The sequence below is a fragment of the Caenorhabditis remanei genome, chromosome II, assembly GCF_010183535.1.
Source record: "Caenorhabditis remanei strain PX506 chromosome II, whole genome shotgun sequence".
Lineage (NCBI taxonomy): Eukaryota > Metazoa > Nematoda > Chromadorea > Rhabditida > Rhabditidae > Caenorhabditis > Caenorhabditis remanei.
In genome coordinates this window covers 1,577,836-1,601,144 of record NC_071329.1, presented here as the reverse complement: position 1 = coordinate 1,601,144, position 23,309 = coordinate 1,577,836, and the positions used below count along the sequence as shown (strand labels likewise).

General features: G+C 38.0%; 6 protein-coding genes across 6 annotated transcripts; all 6 read right to left on the bottom strand.

Moving 5' to 3' along the window:
- Positions 1 to 924: 924 nt before the first annotated feature.
- Positions 925 to 2,887, bottom strand: GCK72_003931 (uncharacterized protein; the record flags this gene model as incomplete). The annotated part of the gene is made up of 4 exons (XM_053724342.1): positions 925 to 1,380; positions 1,423 to 1,629; positions 2,433 to 2,834; positions 2,882 to 2,887. The coding sequence occupies 4 exons, from the start codon at positions 2,885 to 2,887 to the stop codon at positions 925 to 927; spliced, it is 1,071 nt and encodes a 356-aa protein (XP_053588536.1).
- A 219-nt stretch (positions 2,888 to 3,106) lies between these two features.
- Positions 3,107 to 3,561, bottom strand: GCK72_003930 (uncharacterized protein; the record flags this gene model as incomplete). The annotated part of the gene is made up of 4 exons (XM_053724341.1): positions 3,107 to 3,127; positions 3,170 to 3,270; positions 3,319 to 3,430; positions 3,478 to 3,561. 4 exons carry the CDS (start codon positions 3,559 to 3,561, stop codon positions 3,107 to 3,109), a joined length of 318 nt encoding a protein of 105 aa, XP_053588535.1.
- A 362-nt stretch (positions 3,562 to 3,923) lies between these two features.
- GCK72_003929 (uncharacterized protein) lies at positions 3,924 to 8,679 on the bottom strand (the record flags this gene model as incomplete). Its single annotated transcript, XM_053724340.1, has 6 exons — positions 3,924 to 4,529; positions 4,579 to 4,797; positions 5,738 to 6,178; positions 8,041 to 8,393; positions 8,437 to 8,542; positions 8,596 to 8,679. 6 exons carry the CDS (start codon positions 8,677 to 8,679, stop codon positions 3,924 to 3,926), a joined length of 1,809 nt encoding a protein of 602 aa, XP_053588534.1.
- An 842-nt stretch (positions 8,680 to 9,521) lies between these two features.
- On the bottom strand, positions 9,522 to 15,048 carry GCK72_003928 (uncharacterized protein; the record flags this gene model as incomplete). The annotated part of the gene is made up of 9 exons (XM_003100293.2): positions 9,522 to 9,584; positions 9,640 to 10,077; positions 11,013 to 11,588; positions 11,637 to 11,846; positions 12,664 to 13,098; positions 14,358 to 14,612; positions 14,661 to 14,764; positions 14,818 to 14,920; positions 14,965 to 15,048. 9 exons carry the CDS (start codon positions 15,046 to 15,048, stop codon positions 9,522 to 9,524), a joined length of 2,268 nt encoding a protein of 755 aa, XP_003100341.2.
- A 292-nt stretch (positions 15,049 to 15,340) lies between these two features.
- On the bottom strand, positions 15,341 to 19,010 carry GCK72_003927 (uncharacterized protein; the record flags this gene model as incomplete). Its single annotated transcript, XM_003100291.2, has 7 exons — positions 15,341 to 15,409; positions 15,465 to 15,986; positions 16,043 to 16,258; positions 17,108 to 17,812; positions 18,616 to 18,716; positions 18,770 to 18,875; positions 18,927 to 19,010. The coding sequence occupies 7 exons, from the start codon at positions 19,008 to 19,010 to the stop codon at positions 15,341 to 15,343; spliced, it is 1,803 nt and encodes a 600-aa protein (XP_003100339.2).
- Positions 19,011 to 19,518: 508 nt separating this feature from the next.
- Positions 19,519 to 23,308, bottom strand: GCK72_003926 (uncharacterized protein; the record flags this gene model as incomplete). Its single annotated transcript, XM_053724339.1, has 7 exons — positions 19,519 to 19,595; positions 19,642 to 19,783; positions 19,831 to 19,966; positions 20,013 to 20,286; positions 21,666 to 21,875; positions 21,927 to 21,996; positions 23,027 to 23,308. 7 exons carry the CDS (start codon positions 23,306 to 23,308, stop codon positions 19,519 to 19,521), a joined length of 1,191 nt encoding a protein of 396 aa, XP_053588533.1.
- Between the last annotated feature and the right edge of the window lies 1 nt (position 23,309).

Below are 23,309 nucleotides of genomic sequence, written 5' to 3'. Positions count from 1 at the left end.
CGCCGATATTTTTAAGACGTCGGTAAGGTTATGACTTGTTAGGGGTTTAAACTTTGACCTCGTTTTTCTCGAATACCAAGCCTCGAGGGCAAAAACTGAATATATATTTGGAATCAGCGTTTTCTCAGCTTTCCAATGATATAGGTCACGTCCCATATCTCCACTTTGACTGGAGGGCCTTCCCTAGTAAGTTCGACTTTCAAATGGCGAAGGTCGGTGCGTTCAAGAACCCGATCTGTCAATTTCGGCAACGTTGACTGTAGTCAGTTGTATCAAACCCATGTTGGGACATGGAATATTTTTTCTTATATTCAGATATAGAAAAAAGAGGATTCAAAGCGTGTCGTCCGTTTCCGGATTGATCCACAGAGGCGATATGAATGATTTTTTGTCACCGTCAGAGTCAGATAAACAGGAGATTCCAAACGTGTCGTCTGTTTTCGGATTAATTACGATCCACTGTAACACCTAGAAGGGTGGTGTTGAGAAGGAGGTTTAGTCGCCGTTAGGCGACGTGAACCGACTGGTTTTAGTTTAGTTGGTAGAGGGGGTCGCGGAGATGCGGGTATTTGTTCCATTTCCTGTTAGTTTCTGGTGAGAATTTCTGCAAAAAATACTACATTTTCAGAGCGAATTACGCCCAAAAAGTGGAAAAAAATCGCTGAAAATTTGCAACAAAAAAACACGTGGCGTCCGCAATCTGACGTGATGGTGTTTGCGGACAATGCGTCATATTTGACGACAACTACAGTATCCCGCCACGTTTTATTTTTTAAATAATGCAATTTTTCAATGGTTTTCAATCAAATTTCGTGGTAATTGAAAAGAAAATATTGGTTGAATTTTTATAAAATTTGATAACAACGTATGGGACAACAATTAACAGCATAACAATTATAGTAAAACAACAATTAAAGCGAATTCTTAACGTCTGGATCCCGCGATTTTCAGTTTTTTCATTGATTTCTGAATCCCTGACGTCTTCTTTTTCTCCTCATCACAGTCATCGCATTGGAATCCTGGAATTCTCCCGCATCCTTTTTGATTGTGAAGGAATTTCTTATAATTTGGAAGTCGATTGAGCACACAAAGCATTTGACAGAACTCCACCGCATCATACAAGTCACAAGTTCTTAGAAATTTCTCCTTTTTGACACTATCCACATGCCGATACACCACGTCTACATGTTCCTCTATTTCTGGGAAAGTTTCAGTGAGTCCAAGGTGTTTAAGCTCATTTTTCAGATCTTCCACTGTAAATCCTTCTGGTTTCACCATACGTATCGATTCTTCATTAGTTTCTTCGTCGGTTTTCAAAATATTTTTGATCGATTCTTTAGTTTTCGCGAGCACGTTGATTTTGATGAAACACGGCTTTTTCTATAAATAAATAATTATTTTTCGAATAAAACGAAATCTCACAATATCAGCTCCAAAAGTCTCCTCAAGCTCCTGGAACAACTCGCTGAACTTTTCGAATAGCTTTTTTTGAAAAGCCTTGTATCCGAAAATGAGATTTCTCAAAAATTCGATCAATAAGTCGACGGCAAGCACGTAGAACTCATCAGAATCTGGTCCCTTGATGGGGACCGCTCGGTGTTTGGCGCGTCGGATTGGGTAGCGGATGAACTGGAAAAAATCGATTTTTATTAGCTCTACACAGTTCTTATAACTGCGCTCTACCGAAATGCCCATGAAAAATGTTTTTTTTTCTCTGAGTCTCTCAATTTCGCACACAATTTTCTTCGGTTTCGGTAGAGCGCGGTTGAAAGAAGCGCGCCGTGCTAATAAAAAAGGGAAAATTACTTTTTTCGAGATTTAAAGCGAAAAAGAGTGAACTTCGCTATAATTCTTGTATAAAAAACAGTGAAAATTGGTCAGAATTTGCTGAAAAATTGAATTTTTTTAAGAAAAATTGGGTTTTTTGTGTCAAAAAAGAGCATTTTCTCGCAAATTTTGAAAATTGTAATTTCGATTCAAAAATTGTATTTATTTTTCCTTCGAAAATTAAGGATTAAATGAAATTTTCCGGTTAAAAACGGTTCGCGGCCTATTCGCAGTATATAGAGAATAGGCTCCGCCCACTTTGATAAAAGTTTTTATATGAAATTGGGAAATGGAGATTTTTCGGTTAGATAATGTAGCGTTTCGTTTAAAAATGAAGACCAAAGTGAGAAAACAAGCAAATTTCTAGTTTTTAAAGAAAAAAGGTTTTTGTAGCGAAATTTCGCATAAAATAGTTTTTTTTGTTGAAATTTAAAACCTGTCGAAAAATTCTGTATTTTTTAAAAAGCTTTTTTGCCTTAAAAACTGATTTTCAGTCAAAATTATGTATTTTTTAAGCCAAAAACTGACAAAAATCCTTTTTTTTTACGGAAATTTTATCTCCTGTTGCAAATGGAGAAAAAATTCAGCGCCTCCAGAATATTCACCTCAATCTTCTTAAAGCCACGCTTGTTCTGCGCCTCCTCCATATCGATGGTGTGTAAAACGTTCTGATTCTTTACAAAATCGATATTAAGCGCCTTGAAAAACTCCGCCTCCATCACAAATCTCTGTTCTCCACCTCTTCCATCCTCGAACATTCTTACTATCGGTTTCTCTGTGAAAAACAAGTAGGGTCGCTTCTCAATGACGGCATCGATTGATCTAATTGCACGACGAGAAACGACATAGACAGCTGTCATTGCATGACGACGTTTCCAATAGAGAACGGATCGTCCAACTTCTTGCATTTTATTCCAGATCAGAGGTGTCATGTGGGGATAATCGCGAAGGGATTCCTCTAGAGTCAGTGGGGCCAATTCGTTTGAGAAAGGTCCGAATTCTCTTGACTGCAAAAGAAAAATTAATTTTTCAGCTTTTTCAGTCCACTCCTTACATCCATCCATCTCTCATTCATCTCTCTCCTTATTTCTTTCTCGATTTGTTTGATTTCTTTTCTATTAAATTTCAAAAATTCCACCGTTTCACTCTCTCGAGCTTTCAAATGGACAGAAATAATCGATAGCGCTTGGACTGTAATCCTTTCCTCTTTTAGACTAATAATATTCTGGAGAACCGCGTAGAAATCCGATTTGTGGATGTATTCTCCATTATTCAAACTCTAATAGATGATTGGATCCGCCTGAAAAATTGATTGAAAACTTTTTTTTTTCGGAAAATCTACCTGATACGGTTCATTCGGTGTTTTAAAATAGCGATAACTCTCCGAAAATCGGCTATAAATCTTCAAATTCTTAAGAAATTCGCCAACGGTGCCGTACATTTCTGGAAATTTTTTTGTTTAAAAACTTTTTTTTTTGAAATTTTTGAAACCAAATCTACGACCAGCTTTATCCTTCAGAATCTGAATATATTCTTCTTCTTTCATTTCTTTGAAACTTCTACTTGGATACGTTTCGACAGACATTCGGCTTGATGATCGATGCTGAAATTTATTTTTTATTTTTACGAAAATTTTTAAATATTTTCAACCTTTTCCAGCATATAAGCCATTGCTTCTTTATGAAGACACTTTGGAGTCAACGCGACGTCGGGAATTTCCAGATATTTCGACATTTTTAGTGCTGAAAATTACTGAAAAATTTACTTGAAGAAAGTTTTAATTTTAGAATGAGCAAGAAAAATACGTGGCGTCTGCATTCCGACGTGACAGTGTTTGCGGACTATGCGTCATATTTGACGACAACTACAGTATCCTGCCACGTTTTTTTTCAAATGATGCTTTGTTTTAAATGGTTTTCAAACCAAATTTCGTGGTAATTGAAGGGGAAATATTAGTTGAATTTTTATAAAATTCGATTAAAATGCATGGGACAACAATTAACAGCATAAATAACCATAATAGTGGAAAACAACAATTTAAGAGAATTCTTGGCAAATTCAAGATTAACAAAAACAAAAACAGTAAAAACAAGAAATTAATTTCCAGACAATTTATCGATTAGCTGTTGAATCACTCTCTTATTCGCCTCATTTTCAGCATTCAACTTGAGAATTGTCTCATGAAATTTCCGATTTTCTTCCATTTTCTTCTCCAATTCCAGCTCCAATTGTGAAACGGATTCTGGAATGAAATCTGACGACGTCTTCTGAATATCCTCCACACACTCAGCGAGTTTCAGATTTTTCAAGAGCTTCGGAATCTCCACACATTGATTACACTTCAATCCTGGAATCCTTCCACATCCTTTCTGATTGTGAAGGAATTTTTTATAATTTGGAAGTCTTTGGAGCACACAAATCAATTGACAGTGTTTAATTGCGTCAAACAAATCACAAGTTCTCAAAAATCTCTCCTTTTTGACACTATCCACATGCTTAAAAACCACTTCCGCATGTTCCTCGATCTCCGGGAATGTCTCATTGAGTCCCAGATATTTCAGCTCATTTTTCAGATTCTGAAGACTGAATCCATCCGATTTCGCATTTCTGATTTCTTTCTTCTCCACTTTCTTTGTCATCACTTTTCCCATCATTTCCTTCATCACTCCAATCATTTTGAGTCTCATGAAATATGGCTTGTCCTGAAAATTATTACTCAATTTCAACGAAAAATGAATACAATTCCCTCACCAAATTCGGTTTGAATTGCGATTCAAATCCAGCAAAAAACTCCAAAAAATCCTTAAATTCCACATTTTGGAACAGTTTCTGACCGAAAATCAAATTTCCGAGCAATTCGAAGAATGCGTCAACTGCAAGCACATAGAATTCGTCGTGATCTTTAAAGAAACCGACGCCTTTGATGGGGACAGCTCGGTGTTTGGCGCGACGGATTGGGTAGGGGAGGAACTGGAATTTGGAGAAATTGATTGTGTTTCGCTACTTACGCAGCCAAATGGTGAGAATTGGGAACATTTTTAAAGGCGTTTTTTGGTCTGTTATGATGTTTTCAAATTTCAATGTATTAGCCGAGCATTTCTAAACAGCAGGTATGTGCCCGGGTGGCGTTGCGCATACTTGTCAACCGGGCCGAAACAGGCCGGCTCGTAACTCGCTTAAAACTCAATATTATTGACTGAAAAAAATACCAAAATGTAGATCTGGACGACTAAATGTGCCGCGGGCCGCGAAAAAATGCCAAAAAACGCGAAAATGGCGAAAAAATCCATTCTAGCCCGGCCCGCGGCACATTAACGAATAGCCATTTGGCCCGGAGTAGGTCACGTACAAAGAACTCGTCGAGATCTACATTTTGGTATTTTTTTCAGCTCATAATATTCATTTTGATGCGAGTTACGAGCCGGCCCGGTTGACAAGTATGCCTTAATTAGCATAATCAACGCGTGCTACTGATAAGTTTTTCCCCCATAAAGCAGGGTTGGGAAATTCCGGGCCGGGCCGGGCCGGGCCGACTGAGAAATTTTCCTCGGCCCGCCCAGGCCCGGCCCGTTCGGCCCGGTCGGCCCGGCTCCTGTAGAAATTTGAAATTTTTTGAAAAAATTTTCAGTTTTTTTTGCAAAAAGTCGAATTTTCGACTATGTTTTGGAATATCGATAAAAAACTGAAGTGTACGAGAATTTTGGAGCATTTTGATCATTTTTTAATGAAAATTTCGAAAAAAATATGTGAAAAAAATGAGCACATTTTTTGAATCCGGGCCGACCGGGCCGGGCCGGCAAAAAATTTCTGTCAGCCCGGCCCGGCCCGGAATTTCCCAACCCTGCCATAAAGCGTTGGAAATTATCCGAAAATTGGTGGCGAAACGTTAAAGTGTCGTGTCATCATTCACCTCAACATTTTCTTCTCCATATTTCTCGATGAGTTCGTCCATACTCATCGTAAACAAAAGGTCTTTCTCCTTTGAATTTCCATCTGTTTCTTCAACATCATCCTTCATCACAAACTTCTGATTTCCATCCTCAAACAATCGAACTCTCATTGGAACATTTGTCTTCTTCTCTTTCAAATCAGAGCGTTGAAACAACTCCGGTCTCTTATCGATCACAGTTCGAAGTGATCTAATAATTGCATCCGATGAAATATGAATAGCTGCCAGAGCCATTCCACGTGTCTCCAACTGAATCGCTTCCAACAACGGAGCGACTAGACCACGGATACGTTTTTCTCTCATCTCATTCCAAATCGCCGGATTCAACGATTTCATCTTTTCGAATGATCTTTCGACTCCGATCAGTGGCATTTCCAAAGCAAGTCGTTTGTATTCATCGGTCTGTAAAACGCATACTTGCAAACCGGGCCGAAACGGGCCGGCGCGTAACTTGCGTTAAACTCAATACTATGAGCTGAAAAATATACCAAAATGTAGATCTCGCCGAGTTCTATATCCGTGACTAACTACGGCCGCCGGATGGCTATTCGTTAATGTGCCGCTGGCCGGGCTAGAATGGTTTTTTTTTCCATTTTCGCGATTTTTGACACTTTTTTTCATATTAACGAATAGCCATCCGGCGGCCGTAGTTAGTCACGGATATAGAACTCGCTGAGATCTACATTTTGATATATTTTTCAGCTCATAATATTCATTTTGACGCGAGTTACGAGCCGGCCCGTGTTGACCCGATTCGGCCCAAGTATGGTAAAAGGCATACTTGTCAAATGAGGGGCCGGCCCCCGGGCCCGGCCCGGCCCGGCCCGGCCCCTAAAAAGCCCGGCCCGGCCCGGCCCCTGGGGCCGGGCCGGGCCGGGCCTGAAAAGCTTCGGCCCGGGCCCGGCCCCTCAGGCCCCTCTTTTCAGGGATATGGGATTTTTGAGAAAATTTTTCAAATTTTTCCCAAAAATTCAATTTTTCCTCAGGAAAAATTTCCCAATTTACTCGTTTTTTATACTTTTTTCACGATGGTTTAGTATATTTTTCGAAAGATTGACTGAATTTTTCAGCGAGACGCCTCCGGCAATAAAAAACTCTGAGGTCAAATCTGATTTTTTTTCCCAGAATAATCTGTGTGTTTTCGTGAGTTCATTTCCATATCGAAAGAATATAAAAATTCGGTCGAAACCCCGCAGAGATCAAGCGGCGAAACAGTTTGGGCATTTCTGTAGCCGTGGAAGAAAACAATAAAAAAATGGCGAAAGTAATTATGTTATAAAACTTGAAAAAAATTCTTTGAAAATTTTCTTTCGATATGAAAATGAATTCAGACACACATACATTATTCTATGAAAAAGTCAAAGTTGAACTTAGTCCATCTTTACTCAAATTCGAAAAAAAAATTTGAAAAAAATTTGAAAAAAAAATTCCCTCCAAAAGACGGGCCTGAGGGGCCGGGCCGGGCCGGCCATGGCCGGGCCGGGCTTGGGCCGGGCCGGGCTTGGGCCGGGCCGGGCCGGGCCTGAAGTTTTGAAAAAAAAGCCCGGCCCGGCCCGGCCCGGCCCGGCCCTTGACAAGTATGGTAAAAGGCATAGTTGTCAAGGCCCGGGCCAGATATTTTTTTTTCGGCCCGATGACTATTTTTCAGATTTTCTTCTAATTCTGAATCATAGTCGAACATTTGCCTTTTTCGCGAAAAAATTCAAAAAATTTAAAAAAATTTGACTTTTGCCGCAAAACAAAAGTTTTGCGCCAATTTGCCCGGGCCCTGATTTAGCTGACAAAGCCCGAAACCGGGCCCTGACAACTATGGGATATTTGACTCCTTTTGATGAAAACTTAAAAACTATTTTTGAATCCGAGCAAAACTCCTGATTTGGAGGCATTTTTTGCTTGGCCTTTTCTAGGCCAGCCGGCGGATTTCTAGGCCATGTGTAGATTTACGGGAAGGATTTTTTGTGATTTATTCAGCATCGATGTACTTTATCGCTACTTTTGAACTGAATTCGTAATTTTATTGATTTATTTCATGCTTTGTAATCGTTTAATCATTTTTTTCCGAACTTTGCTGAAAAAATCACAAAATGCTCCCGTAAATCTGCGAATGGCCTAGAAATCCGCCGGCTGGCCTAGAAAAGGTCAAGCAAAAAACGCCCCAGGAGTTTTTTGCTACCTCAGAATAGGTGCATAAGTAAAATTGAACAGAAAATTCATTTTTTCAGTCATTTTTTCAAAACGTCGTGGATCCATCCAAAAATACGTACAACAGTATTCTTCTCGATCTCCTGTCTCAATTCCTTCTCAATTTCCTCGAAAATTTTCGTATTGAATCGCACGAATTCCATTTTTCCATTCAGTCTCTCCTCCTGCGTTTTCAGAAAATACGCAACAATCGAAATCACTTCGAATGGAAGTTTCTTCTGAATTCGAAGCGTGATATTCTGAAGAATCGCAAAAAGATCCGATTTGCAGATAAATTCTTCATTTTTAGAATTTCGATAGATGATTGGAGTCGTTTGATACGGCTCATCGACAGTGTGAAAGAACTGATGGCTCTGAGAGAAATTTCTGAAAATTTTCAGATTCTCCCACAATTCGTGAGCGGATCCGTACATTCCTGCAATGAAAAATGTAAAATTTATCATTTTTCAGGCACTCACGAAGCCTATAACCTCCGCTCTCAATCAATAATTTCATCAGTTCTTCTTCTTTTCTTTTTGAACTTCCCTCTGGATAACGATTGAACGACACGAGACCCAATCCTAACTGTAATATTTTAATTTTCCAATTATAAACACCCTTTTATTGCGATAATTCACCTCTTCAATCATGTAAACCATCGCCTCTTTATGAAGACACATCGGAGTCAATGCGATATCAGGAAACTCCAGAAAACTCGACATTTTTAGCTGGAAAATTGTAAAGTTTCGCCAAAAATCATAGTTGTCAAGGCCCAGCTTCAAAAAATGACCCAATTTTTCCAATTTTTTTTCGAAATTTGTTCAATTTTTCATCGAAAATGTGACCATTTCTGACTATTCTTCAGATTTTCTTCTATTTCTGAATCATAGTCGAAAATTTGACTTTTTCGCGAAAAAATTTGAAAATTTGACTTTTGCGCCAATTTGTCCGGGCCGGTCCTTGACAATTATGCAAAAAATGGATTGAACCAGAAAAATTTCAGCTTTTTTCCATAGAAAATCACAAAAAATCATAGTTGTCAAGGCCCGTAGGCCCGGCTTCAAAAAATGACCTTTTTTCCAAATTTTTTTTCGAAATTTTTTCAATTTTTCATCGAAAATTTGATCATTTTTGACTATTTTTCAGAATTTCTTCTAATTCTGACTGATCTAATTCGAAAATTTGACTTTTTCGCGAAAAAATAATCTCTGAAAAAAAAATGCAAGAACACGTGGCGTCCGCAATCTGACGTGACGGTGTTTGCGGACTGTGCGTCATATTTGACGACAATTACAGTAACCTGCCACGTTTTCCTTTTTAAATGATGCAATTTGAACCAAAAAAACAGATTTTAATCAAATTTCGAGGTAAATAAAAGTAAAATCTTAGTTTAGAGCGATAATTTTCTAGGATTTTCAACCAATTTTCGTGGAATTTTGAAAAAAACATTAAAAAACACAAATTTTTAATCAAAATCGATAAAACAAACTCAACAAATTTCCAATTAGAAAGTGGAAAGTAACAAGAATAACATTTTAAAAAATAACAAAAAACGATAATTAAATCATGGAAAAACTCCATTGCATGCCGGGCATTTGGTGTGGTTTTCGAGCCATTTGTATGCACACTGAAAATATTTTTTAAATTAGAATTTCGGTCCGAAAATAAGAAAAAACTATTACAATCGAATGGAATATTCTGTTGCACAGCGGACATCTCGCATATTCCTCATCTGACTTTATCCGATTCGAGCAAATCAGACAATCGTAAACTAAGGGCGGATCTCCAAGATCTTCATAACTCGAAATCGCTGTAATTCTATCCTTAAACTGTTGAATAACTCTCCGATTCGCCTCATTTTCTCCATTCAACTTGAGAATTGTCTTCTGAAGTTCCTGATTCTTCTCCTTCTCTTTATTCAACTCTTCCGTCTTTTTGATTTCAGATTCCTCAAGAATCCAGTTGTCTTTCCTCAGCTTCCCAACAAGATTCTGAAGGATTTCCACTCGTTTCATTACTTTTTTGAGATGTTCAGAAGTTTCCACACATGTTTCACAGGCGTCTGGAGGAGAATGTTCGATTTTTGGAACCTTCGATGGCTTCTGGATAGCGGACGTCTTCTGAATCAGGGTTGTGTCAACAATTTTTTAAAGTTGAATTTCGAAAAAAAAATTTCGGTAACTTATCAGCACGGCACGCTTCTTACAACCGCGCTCTACCGAAAACCAAAGAAAAAGAGATATTTTTCAAGGGCATTTCGGTGGAGCGCAGTTGTAAGAACTGTGCTGAACAAATAAAAATTTCGGGAAAAAACGTTCGAATAGTTTTTGAGCAAATTTGGAAATTTCTGCTGAAATTTTCAAAAATGAAGTATGAAAAATATTGCATTTTCGAAGTTTTTCTGAAATTTTGTACTGAAAAACATACAGTTTTCATATAAATTCAAGATTTTTGCCTCCGAAAAACTCATTTTCAGACATTTTTCTTGAAATTTCTGAAAAACTGAGATTTTCGGAGGTAAAAATCTTGAATTTGTACGAAAACCGTAAGTATTCCATGGAAAGACACTCAGAAACCAGAGTTGCATGGAAGTGAAAATTTCTTATCCGGAAGTCGGAAGTCGGAAGTGAAAAAACGCCCGGAAGTCGGAAGTTGGAAGTTGGAAGTCGGAATTAGATTTTTTCGCAAATATTCAAAAACTCCAAGAGAAAATATCATAAAATTGGCGGAAATCAGTAGAAAATTAGTTTTTGGCTGAAGAAAATCCTATTTTTTCTCCTTTTAGACCATTTTATCAAGTATTTCTGCGAAATATACTAATCAGAAATTCCCTAGTTACGGAATGACGGAAGTCGGAAGTAAAATCCCTTATCCGGAAGTCGGAAGTGATTTTTCTTATCCGGAAGTCGGAAGTGAAAAAACGCCCGGAAGTCGGAAGTCGGAATTCCATGCAACTCTGTCAGAAACCTGTTTTTGAGTACAAAACTTCAGAAAAAAATCGAAAAATCACTGAACTTTCAGCAGAAATTTCCAAAATTTTTCGTTTTTGAATCACCTCTTCACATTTGGGTGCGTCTGGAATAAGGGGATTCTGAATCTCCTCCTTTTGTGGATTCGTGGAGACAGAGCTGGCGATTTCCAGATTCTTCAGAGGTTTCTGAATCTCCTCTTCTTCACACTGGGATGTGTCCTGGGTGACAGAGCTTTCGGGTTCCAGATTCTCCGACGTCTTCTTCTGAATCCCCTCACAATCCTCACACTTCAATCCAGGAATCCTCTCGCATCCTTTTTGATTGTGAAGAAACTTTTTATAATTCGGAAGTCTTTGGAGCACACAAATCAGTTGACAGTGCTTAATTGCATCAAATAAGTCACAAGTTCTCAAAAATTTCTCCTTTTTGACACTATCCACATGCTTATAAACCACTTCCGCATGCTCCTCGATTTCAGGGAATGTCTCACTGAGTCCCAGATGTTTCAGCTCATTTTTCAGATCTTCCACTGTAAATCCTTCTGATTTCTTCACCATTCGAACCTCTTTTTCCTTGATTCTCTCATCATTTCCAATGATATCCGTTATCAACATTTGCATTGTGTCAACCAGACTGGTTTTGAGGAAATATGGACGATTCTGAAGGGAAAATATTGAAAAAAAATTCCAAAAATTAGTGTTTTTTACCATATTCCATATGAAATATTGCTCAAAACTGCTGAAAATCCTCAAGAATCGCTCGAATTTCTTGGTCTGAAACACCTTCAGATTGAGTATGAGTCTTTTCAAGAATTCGAAGAGCGCATCGACGGCGAGTGTCACAAAATCATCTCCTAAACCGGGGCTCTCGATGGGAACAGCTCTGTGTTTGGCTCGGCGGATCGGGTGGAAGAGGAACTGAAAAAAAGAGGAAATTGTCTGAAAATTGCTGAAATTCGAGCAGAATTCGCTGGAAACGAGACAATACAGAGTATTTTCAACTTTTTTCAACTAAAATTGAGTATTTATTTCAAAAATAGTGATTAAAATAAGAAATTTTCGATTTAGATATCCTTGAAAATTTAAAAATGATCTTGCAAGTGAAATATTTTTTGGAAAATAAGAAATTTCGAACATTTTTCGATTAGAATTTGAAGATTTTGTAGAAAAATGCAATTTTTTGTTAAAAAATTGCTATTCTTTGCCTTTTTTCCGGTTTTTACTGATTAAAAATGATTTTTGAAGCAAAAAATTCAATTTTCAGATAATTTTTCAATTAAAAATGAGTCTTTCACCGAAAAATAATGATAAAAATGAAAAATGTTCAATAAGAATTTGGATATTCCGTGGAAAAAGGCTGATTTTTTGAGTTTTTGACACAAAAATCCATTTTTTGGTTTTTTTTTCGATCAAAAAAAAGATTTTTGAAGCTAAAAAGATAATTTTTCAACCAAAAATGAGTGTTTAATTCAAAAAAGTGATAAAAAGGGCGCCTCAAACCTTTTTTGATTAAAAAAAACTCTAAAATTACACAAAAATCTTTTTTTTTTTTTGGTTTTTTTCTTTTTAAAAACGATTTTTGAAGCAAAAATTCAATTTTCAATCTAAAAAAAGCTCAAAAAACCCTAATTTTTTCCACTAAATCAACCAATTTCCGGTGAATTGCAACAGTGCTCCACCGCTATTGTACTCAATTTCAGATTGACAATTTTCAGTAGAGCGCGTTTGCTCCTACCTCAATCTTCTGTGCACCGCCCATCATTTTCTCCACTTCTTCCATATCGATCGTCTCCAAAATATCAGTTTTATCCTTGAAATTCGTGTTAATCGCCTCCAAAACCTCCGATTTTATCACAAATTTCTGGTTTCCATCCTCAAAAAGTCGCAATATCACTGGAGTGATTTTCAGTTTATTTCCAAAAATTTCGGGTCGTCTCTTCATAACATTCTGCAGTGATTTAATGACTTGAGTGGACCTGATATGGACATCCGACACACATGCGGAATGTTGTCCCTCACGATAATAATTGCATTTCTCTTGGAGATAACCCCGAATTCTGTCATGTCTTAACACTGTCCACACAATCGGATTCGACTTTTTCATCTTTTCGAAACATTCGTCGAATGTGAGTGACGACATCTCTCGAAGCAGTTTTCCCGTTTGTTGGGGCTGGAAACATTAGATGAAAGATTGATGATTCTGGTGGAATACTATTCAAACTAAGGATCGAAACGACCTGAAAATTTGGAAAAACACGAAAAATTACAAAAATTTTGCACGAAAATTACGAAAAATCTGCATTTTTTGAGTAATTTTAGTCCAAATTTCAGATTTTTCAGAAACTCCCTTATTATCAGTCCACCCCTTCTTACAACTGCGCCCCTCCGCAAACTAGAGAGTGTCGGCAAGAGAGACGCAGGGTTTTTTTCTCGCGCCGACACAGATTTTCACAGTTTTTGAGAGATTTTTGCATAATTTTCTCTCAGAAATTGGCAAAATTTTAATTAAAACTTGTGAAAATAGATCAAAAATGGTGAAAATCTGTTTCGCGCCGGAAAAAAACTCTGCGTCTCTCTTTCCGATACTCTCTCGTTTGCGGTGGGGCGCAGTTGTAACGAAATTGCTCCGCTACTAATAGGTGAGTTTCTGGAAAATTTGAAATCTGTACTATTAGCTTAGGGCACAGTTCTTACAACTGCGCTCCACCGAAATTCCCTTGTCTGTTTTTCTCTGAGTCTCTCAATTTCGCACACTATTTTCTTCGGTTTCGGTAGAGCGCGGTTGTAAGAAACGTGCCGTGCTAATGAAATGACTCAAAAAATCTGAAAAAACTCAAAATTTCAGTATTTTTCAGAATTTTTATGCAAAGTTTTTCGAAATTTGAACCACCGCAAACGAGAGAGTATCGGAAAGAGAGACGCAGAGTTTTTTTTATCGCACCAACAAAGTTTTTCACTGTTTTTGACTTATTTTCGTTATTTTTCAAAAGTTTTTTTGTAAATTATTATGAAAAAATTCGAAAATAGGTCAAAAACTGAGAAAAATTGTGTTGGCGGGGTAAAAACTCTGCGTCTCTCGCCGATACTCTCTCGTTTGTATTCATAAGGAGGCGATGAGATATATGCTTGAAGAGGTATGTATTAGCACGACACGTTTCTTACAACCGTGCTCTACCGAAACCTAAGAAAATAGTAGGCGAAATTGAGAGACTCAGAGAAAAAGAGACATTTCGATGGAGCGCAGTTGTAAGAACAGTACCGAAAAAGTAACTTTTTACAGAAATTCACTGAAAATCGATGCGATTCAACCTTCCTGACAAGAGAAAACTGCAAATTTTTGATTTTTACGCGGTTGAATATGAGAAAAACACATTTTTCGATGAAAATCAGTCATATTTTTTCAAGAAAAATCCAAATTTTCCAACTAACAGAGAACACATTCTTCTTCATTTCTTGTCTCAATTCCTTCTCGATCTCCTCGAAATATTTCGCATCGAATCTCACAAATTCCAATTTTTCACTAAATTTCTCCTCCTGCGTTTTCAAAAAATACGCAATAATCGAGAAAACTTCGAATGGAAATTTCAGATTCAATCGCATCGTCATATTCTGGAGAATCGGAAAGATGTCCGATTTGCAGATGTACTCCTCGTTTTTCAGATTTCGATAGATAATTGGAGGGTTCTGGAATTGAAAATTTTGAAAAATTAAATTTTTTTTTCGAAAAATCACTTGATAAGGCTCATCGTCTGTTCCGAAATACTTGTGACTTCCAGTGAAATGATGGAAAATTTTAAAGTTTTCTGTGAACTCTTCAACCGATCCGTAGTAGATTTCTGGAATTTGAAAAATGTTTTCCAAAAAAAAAATTTTTCCCCCCAAAACTCACTCATCCGTGGTTCTTTTTCCATTAACAACCCAATAATCTCTTCTTCTTTTCCTTTCGCATATCCGAATGGGTAATTATTGAAGCTTTTCAGACTTTCAGCATGCTGAAACTATTTTTTTAGATTTTCATCGAAAAAAGATTTTCTACCTCGCTAAGCATATAAAACAGTGATTCCTTGTGTAAACACATCGGAGTCAACGCGTTATCGGGGATTTCCAGAAATTTTGACATTTTTTTAGCTGAAAAACCTAATTTTTTCGTTGAAAAACGGAAGAAAAATTCGAAAACTCCGCATTCTGACGTGACGGTGTTTGCGGACAATGCGTCACACTCTACGACAAATACAGTAACCTGCCACGTTTTTTTCGTGGGGAAAGGAAAGAAATAGTTGAAAAGATCGGGTTTCTAACCGAATTTCGCAGGATTTTCATAGAATTTTGATAGAATTTAATAAAAACAAGATAAAATCAACATTTTAACAACAACAATTTGAAAAAATAACAGAAAAAGAAACAAAAATGGATTAAATTCCTGGGAAATCTCCTTTGCATGCTGGGCAGTGTTTCTGGTCTTTGATCCATTTGAGTGCGCACTGAAAGATGGAAAATTTGATTGATTATCGATTTTAAGATGAGAAAAAATATTACATTCGAATGGAATCTTGTCTTGCACAGCGGACATCTCGTGACAACATCAGATGTCTTTATTTGCGTGGAGCAGATGTGGCAACCCGAACTCTCGATTTTCAGATTCTTCATAGAATTCTGAATCTCTGACGTCTTCTCACACTTCTCACACTTCAATCCCGCAATTCTCCCGCATCCTTTCTGATTGTGAACGAACTTTTTGAGATTCGGAAGTCGATTGAGAATACAAATCATTTGACAACTCTCCACTGCATCGAATAAGTCACAAGTTCTTAGGAATTTCTCCTTTTTGACATTATCGATTCCTTCATAAACCGCTTCTGCATGCTCCTGAATCTCCGGAAAAGTCTCAGTGAGCCCAAGGTGTTTCAGCTCGTTTTTCAGATTTTGAAGACTGAATCCATCAGATTTCGCATTACGAATCTCTTTCAATGCAACGTTTTTCTTGAAAAAGAAGTCGCAAATGAACAACGTTTTCTTAATCACATCAATCGCTTGGATGATGATGAAATATGGTTTTTCCTGGAAGAAAAATGATTGCGGGGTTTCTAGGCCAGCGGGGTCGCGGACTAACTTACACAATGCGGTTTGAGAATCGAATCGACTTCCTCCATAATCATTGCGAATCTTTGAAAATCATGATTTTGGAAGAACTTGCATCCAGTGATCACACTTTTGGAGAGTTCGAAGAAGGCGTCGATGGCGAGAATGAAGAAATTATTGGGACCGGAGGCACCGGGGCCTCTGATAGGGACAGCTCGGTGTTTGGCACGACGGATTGGGTGGAGAATGAACTGGAATAGATGAAAATCAGTTTGGAGGCCGTGGGAAAGCTCGGCCATCATGTTTTTAGCAGTTTTTCTATTGAATATGCCTAGTTTTTTTTTGAAATTTCAGTTTTAAAATGCAGTTTTCAATTTTGGAAAATGATTTCAGAGTTTTTCAGCTCAATTACTTGTGTAAAATTGTGAAATCCACTTTTAAAATTTAAATCAAAACACGTGGCGTCTGCATTCTGGCGTGGCGGTGTTTGCGGACAATGCTTCACACTCTACGACAAATACAGTAACCTGCCACGTTTCTTTGTGAAAAAAATAGAAAAAATAGTTGAAAAGAGCGGCTTTCAAATCGAATTGCTGGTTTTTCGATTTGAAACGTTTTTTGCATAAAAAACTAGACGAAACGTGAATTTTTTAAATGGAAATCTGACTTTTTGCTGCGCTTTTCCAAATGTTTTGATTCAAACGGCTTAAAACGTATTTTTGAACGGAAAAAACGATTGAAAACTACAAAAATCGTGATAAAGTCGATGACAGGGATGTGCGGAACTAAAAATTTCGAAAATGTCATATTTTTTCAATCTTAATGCCGGAAATTGGGAATTTCTAACAAAAAATTGAAAGTTTTCCGGCGGAAAAAGGTTCCGATTTCCGTTCCCCACATCCTTGCTCAATGGTTTCGACACTGAACGAAAAGTTTTGAATTTACCGCGCCAGTCGCGTTTTTCATCGAAAGATACGACAAACACACGCTAAACTTGAACTTGGCACTCGGCCAAGTCTGTTTTTGGCACCGTGCCAACCGCTGAGCGACGGAGCGCATTTAAACGACCTTGCGTCGCGCACACCTGTGAGCATATTCACCTCGACATTCTGATGTCCCAACTTCTGATAGACCTCCTCCTGACTCATCGTCAAAATCACATGAATCTCCTCTTCCCCAATTGTATACAATGTGTCGTCAAGTTCATCCTTCATCACGAATCTCTCTCCACCATGTTCATCCTCAAACAATCTAACAGTCACCGCCGACTTCTTATCTCGAAGACGGAGAAATCCCAGATGATTCCGGCGAACATTTCCGATAGCCTTGATGACTGGATCACATGCAAAGTAGATCACAGACATCGGAAGATGATGCATTCCACGTGGAAACTCTTTACAAGTAGTGGTGAAAACCGTTCGGATACGACGATCTCTCATCTGACCCTGATCCCGCCACGTCTCTTCTGGAGCCACCGATTTCACTTTTTCGAGACATTTCTCGAATGTCATTCCAGACATTTCCTTCATCAAATTGTCAGTTTCTGGACGTCTCATAGTGTTCTTATCGATCTCTTCTCTCAATTCTTTCTCGATTTCATCGAAAAATTTCTCATCGAATCGCACGAATTCCATGTTATCAGTGACTTTCTCTTCCAAGGATTTCAGCGAAAAAGCGATAATGGACATCGCTTCGAACGGAAAATTCGGATTGATTTGATTAATGATGTTGTGGAGAATGACGAGGAGATCCGATTTGTAGATGTATTCCTCGTTTTTGAGACTGCGGTAGATGATTGGAGACGTCTAGAATATAGAGAAACTGTGTGGCCTAACTTTTTTCTGTTTGGCTTTCTAGGCCAGCGGCCTCAAGTCTCAACCCGGAAAGTTCTTCCACCGTCAAGGCCTAGAAATCCAAACTATGAGTAATATGTCTTTTATCTTCAAAAAAATGAGAAAAAACCTGGCCGAACTTTCCAATGTTGGGTTTCTAGGCCATCATTATCTCACTATTTTCACCATAGTTGTCAAGGCCAGGACAAGGACCGGAAAATTGGCGCCAAAGTTCAAAATTCAATTTTTTTTTCGATTTTTTGAAATTTTTTCGCGAAAAAGTCTAATTTTCGCCTATCATTCAGAATTAGAAGAAATTCTGAAAAATCATCAAAAATTCTCACATTTTCGATGAAAAATTGAAAAAATTAGTGCGTTTTTTGAAGCCGGGCCTTGACAACTATGATTTTTTCACTGTTTTTGCAAAATTTCTCCTTAAAATGCATAGTTGCTTTAATAAAATACCGATTTTTCAAGCAGTACCTTTTGGCTCCGCCCACTTTTGCAATTTGCCGCAGACACCGCTCGATACAATGTTTTCGATAGAGTTCTGTTCATTTTTAGTGAAAATAAACAAAGCGCAAGTACGTTATGCGGCAAATTGCAAAAATGGGCGGAGCGAAAGGGTACTGCTCGAAAAATGTGACTTTTATAAAGAAAACTGCATTTTAAGGAGAAATTTTGCAAAATTAGTGAAGAAATCAAGATCGCTGACCTAGAAACTTAACATTGGAAAGATCGGCCAGCTTTTTTTCTCATTTTGCCCGATTTTTTACCTGATACGGCTCATCAATTGCATTGAAGAACACATGACTCCCTGTGAAATTTCCATAGACTTCCAGATTCTCGGCGAACTCACGGGCGGTTCCGTACATTCCTGAAATGATTTTATTTAAAAATTTTCGATAAATTTGAATTATTTTCACTAACTGAGATTATTTCCAGCTCTATCCATCAACGCCTTCAAAATATACTCTTCTTTTCCCTTCGAGCTGCCCTGAGGGTACTTGTTGAAAGCACTCAGATCTCCACGACACTGAAAAAAAAGAAAAAATTTGATTTTTAAAAATTAATTTTTAATTTTTACCTCTTCAAGCATATATCTCATCGCCTGCTTATGAATATACATCGGAGTCAACGCGTCATCGTGAATTTTCAGAAATTTCGACATTTTCAACTCGATTTTTTGGTGAAAAATTGGGATTTTTAATAGAAAATAGGGAGAAAATTTAAAGTGAGCAATAAATTGTTTTTTGGGTTACTGTAGAAAAATTTAAAGGCGCATGCTTCGAAATATTTCAATAAATTTTTATTTATTTTTTAAAAAAACGTTTAAAACCAGAATTTGTAAAAAAAAATGAAGTGTTTCGTTTATTTTTTCGCTAAAAATGTGATTTATTTAAAAAACATATTAGTGGGAAAAATAAAAATTTAAATACACTAAAATATTTTTGTGTTACTGTAGAGAAAATTTAAAGGACATTTTTTCATGTCGTTTTGAAAATCTATTTTGAAACAAATATTTTGTTTAAAAATGCATTTATCTCAATTAATAATGTACTTGATGAAAAATTAAGAGGGAAAAAAACTATTCCAAAAAAGTACAGTATGAGTGAAAATGGGTCTCGCAGCGAATTGGTTCACTAATTAAAAATGCAGAAAAAATACTGAGATATAATTTATTCCCGAACAGGAGAAATCGGTGAGACTGCTCTCGGCTTCCATGGGGCGACAGACACCACGACGACAGCGGCTTCTGGAAAATAAATAATTGTTTTATTTAAATCTTTTAAAAAACTCACTATCTTGGTACTGTTTCTTGATAGCCTTATGGAATGCCAAAATCGAGAAGCCAGCAATACAGGCGCTGACAGTGAGAAGTGTTAAGTGATGCACCAAAAGGAAGTACTGGGCGCCGAAGAACATGATAGTGGAGGCGATTCCCTGAAAAAGTTGTCCGTAGAGCGCACTTGCAGTCCCCGACGACTTACACTTGCAAAACGGAAAATCGAGAATACAGTGCCGCTCTCTTTCTGATAGTACTTTGCGATGTATGAGTAGATTTGAGTTTGCAGCACGGCGTCACCGAAACCAAGCAGAAATGAGATGGTCATAGCCATAATTACACTGAAAATAGATAACATAGGACATCCGGACACACAGATATACTCACTCAGCCTGAAAAACCGGTCCAGAATCATCAGTATGTCCCAATGGAGCATCATTTGGGAATGAAAGAGCGATAACCATGAACAAAGTGATATGAAGGATGAGGGCAGAGAGGATAAGAATGTGCTGGCCGAGTTTCCGAACTCGGTCACCGACGAGAGCAACAAGGGCGGAGCCTAACACCTGTCCACTTCCTGTTACAATCATACCAATTGTGAGGAGAGATGTGGTGTTGGTGGAGAGGCGAGAGGTGAATTTGATGCACGCGGGGAAGATGGCTGGAATGTAAGGAGGTTAGGCACAGAGTCTAGGGGTGAGTACTGAAATCGTTTGCGCTCCACTAGACATTGGCGGCAAATTCAAATTTTAATTTTTTCAATTTGACCTTAAGCATTACGTTTTGATACGCAGCTTAATCGACCACTTTTTGAGCTGATTTATGTCAATTTTCCCGCATTTTTGGCCAGTTTTTCGACCGTCTCGCGTGTTTTCGAGATCAATTCGATTTAAAAAAAAAAATTTAAATAAAAAATTTATTTCGAATTTCGCGCTAAAATTTTCGCTGATTTCAGCGGAGCGCGTTTATTTTCAGTACTCACCCCCCAGACCCTGTGGTTAGGGGTTATATTCAATTTATCAGTAAGTTTGAAGGTTGATTTCAGGAAGGTTTTAATTTTGGGCCTCTGCGTCGCGGTTGCGTAGCGTGCTCCCCGGGGATGTACGGATTGCTGTTTTGAAATGACGGAAGGCGGGAAACGGAAAGCGGAATAATAATGAAATTTTTTAGAAGATGATTTTGCCTTATTTTTGTTGTAACAACCACCTAAAAATGGCGATATTTTTGTTAAAAATAAACATTTCCGCCGGAGAACGGAAGGCCGAAGGCGGAAGGTAAAAAGTACCGGAAAGCGGAAGGCGTGCTCTCCCCTGGGATGTGCAGAACAGAAAATTTCGGAAATTCCGGAACTCGGAACTTTTTTGAATTATTATTTTCAAAAACTCCGGAAATTTCAAAAGCTCCTAACCCCAAGTTTTTCCGAAAAAACTGTCAACGTTTTTTAAAGTGCACGCGACGCGACCGCAACGCTTCAGTAAGGTCTCTGGAATCTTGCAACACTACAAAAATCTCTTCTGATTCATATTTTCTCGTTTTCAAGTTCTCAAAATCAAAAAAGAAAAAAAAATATCGAGATTGTCGTAAAATGTAGTGCATGACTATTGCGGATTGAGTACAAATTTCGAGAATTCGGAGATTCAACATTAATCCTTAAAACATGAGGGCGCCGCGGTCGCGTCGCGTGTCTTCTGATTTGATTTTTTTCTCTCTAAAGGCGACTAAACAGGAATACCCAGTTCCACTAAGAAACGCTTTTTTTAAAAAGAAAAACTCACAAATCCAAAACGAGCGCACAAATCCAGTATAGAAGAAGAATAACCCCATAAACACGATCCGTTGAGTTTTCAAAAGCTTTATGCAGTTTTCTGCAAAAAAAATAATCTCATAGCTATCCCAATCACCCCACTAAACATACTAGAAACCTGAAAAAACGCTTGTGACACGCGATTCTTCGTCATTTCACTTTGCGTGAGGAAGCACGTGTTGACAAGGGAGATAATGGTGCAAGCCATGAAAACACAGATGAAAGCAGGTACCTACAAAAAATCTGGTACAATGCTCCGATCACTCCTCCTACCTGCCCGTTTGCCACAATAGTCTCCAAGGAGGCGTTTTGAAAGTAGAAGAAGAAGAAAAGACCTCCGTAGATCAGACTCATCTTGAATAGCGCCCATTGCAGAGATGTGTCCTTCTCACGGTTTCTGTCGGATACATTGTCACTGATGTACTGGCCCTGACCGACCCATAAGACTGAAACTCGGAAATTTTTTTTTTCAGATGTAGGTATAATAGGAGACTTACAGGTAGTCCCGACACCAACTAACACCGATGTAGCTATGATGGGGATTCGTTGGGGAAAGACAAAGGAGGCCTGAAATTTGAACATGGTAGAGCCGTTTCGAAATTGTGTCATTTCGGAACTGAGAAACGTCGAAACTCCGTCGTTTCTGTATTGGGTCAGTTTGAAAATTTGAGCTAAAATAGGTTGTCTGAAACTCTTCTGATGGTTAGAGTGAAAAATTGTATTTTTTACTGTGGCTCTAATTATCTGTTGTCAGTTGAGCACACTTCATCAAAAAAATACTTAGACATGGCTTAACTCATTCTAAGCGTCATCATCCGGAAATTTTTCCCAGCAAAAGTTGGTTAAGATGGAACGGTTCTTGAGTTTTCACAGGTACAGTACTGGCCATAAAGAAAAATTAAAGTTTTTAGTTGAAAATGGCCAACTTTGTGATTGTGATACGGTTTCCCTGATAGTCTCAAAATATTGAATGTTAATGGAGTGAATAGATCACAAATAGAGTTTTATTTTTGTCGTTGACAACTTTTTTGAACGAGCACATCCTAAGAAGTTATCAATCGTCAAAGTAAACATCTCAAAAATTTCTCCTTTTAGTACAGAAAAACTTCAAAAATCGCGAGAAATTTCTTTGACGATTGCTAACTTCTTGGGATGTGTCTGTACAAAAAAGTTGTCAACAACAGAAATAAAGCTATTTCTGTGATCTGTGTAGTCCATAAAAATCAATATAGTGAGGGAGGCCGTGTCACAGTCATAAAGTTGACCATTTTCAACTGAAAACTGCAAGTGTCGCATTCTTTATGGACAGTACTGTATGTCAGCGCCTTCTATGTGATTAACCTACTCCTGGCCTGATGGCTTCTCGTTAACTTGCGTGATTTCAGTTTGAATGCCAAAAAAAGATAATTTGTTTAAAAAACCGGGCAGAACTATTCGTCAGATATATTGTGGTATATTTTTGGGCTCTTCACATTGAGCTTGGAGTAATTCTCGAAGCACGGAACCGCGGTAATTAGCCTCTAAACCTGCAGACTAACCTATTTTTCTCAAATAAAATCAGCGAGTTTTCAGCATTCCAAAGATATCTTACACTCACCTGACAACAAAGCACCGACACCATCCCGAGTACCATTGCATACTTGCCGGTGAGCTTGGCCACAAGATACGGAGCAAAGAAGCAACTGGCCGAGTTGAAGAAGTACATAATACACAGTATCATATAGCCATCGCGATTCTGAATCCCACCGATTCCACCTTGAGCGAGTCCATGGAGAAGTGGCTCCATGAGGAATTCATGGCTGAGAACCGCCGTGAAGAGAATCATCATCGAGATGGAGACCCGGAGCACGTTGATGGTTTCTTCCGACATTTGAGGCATC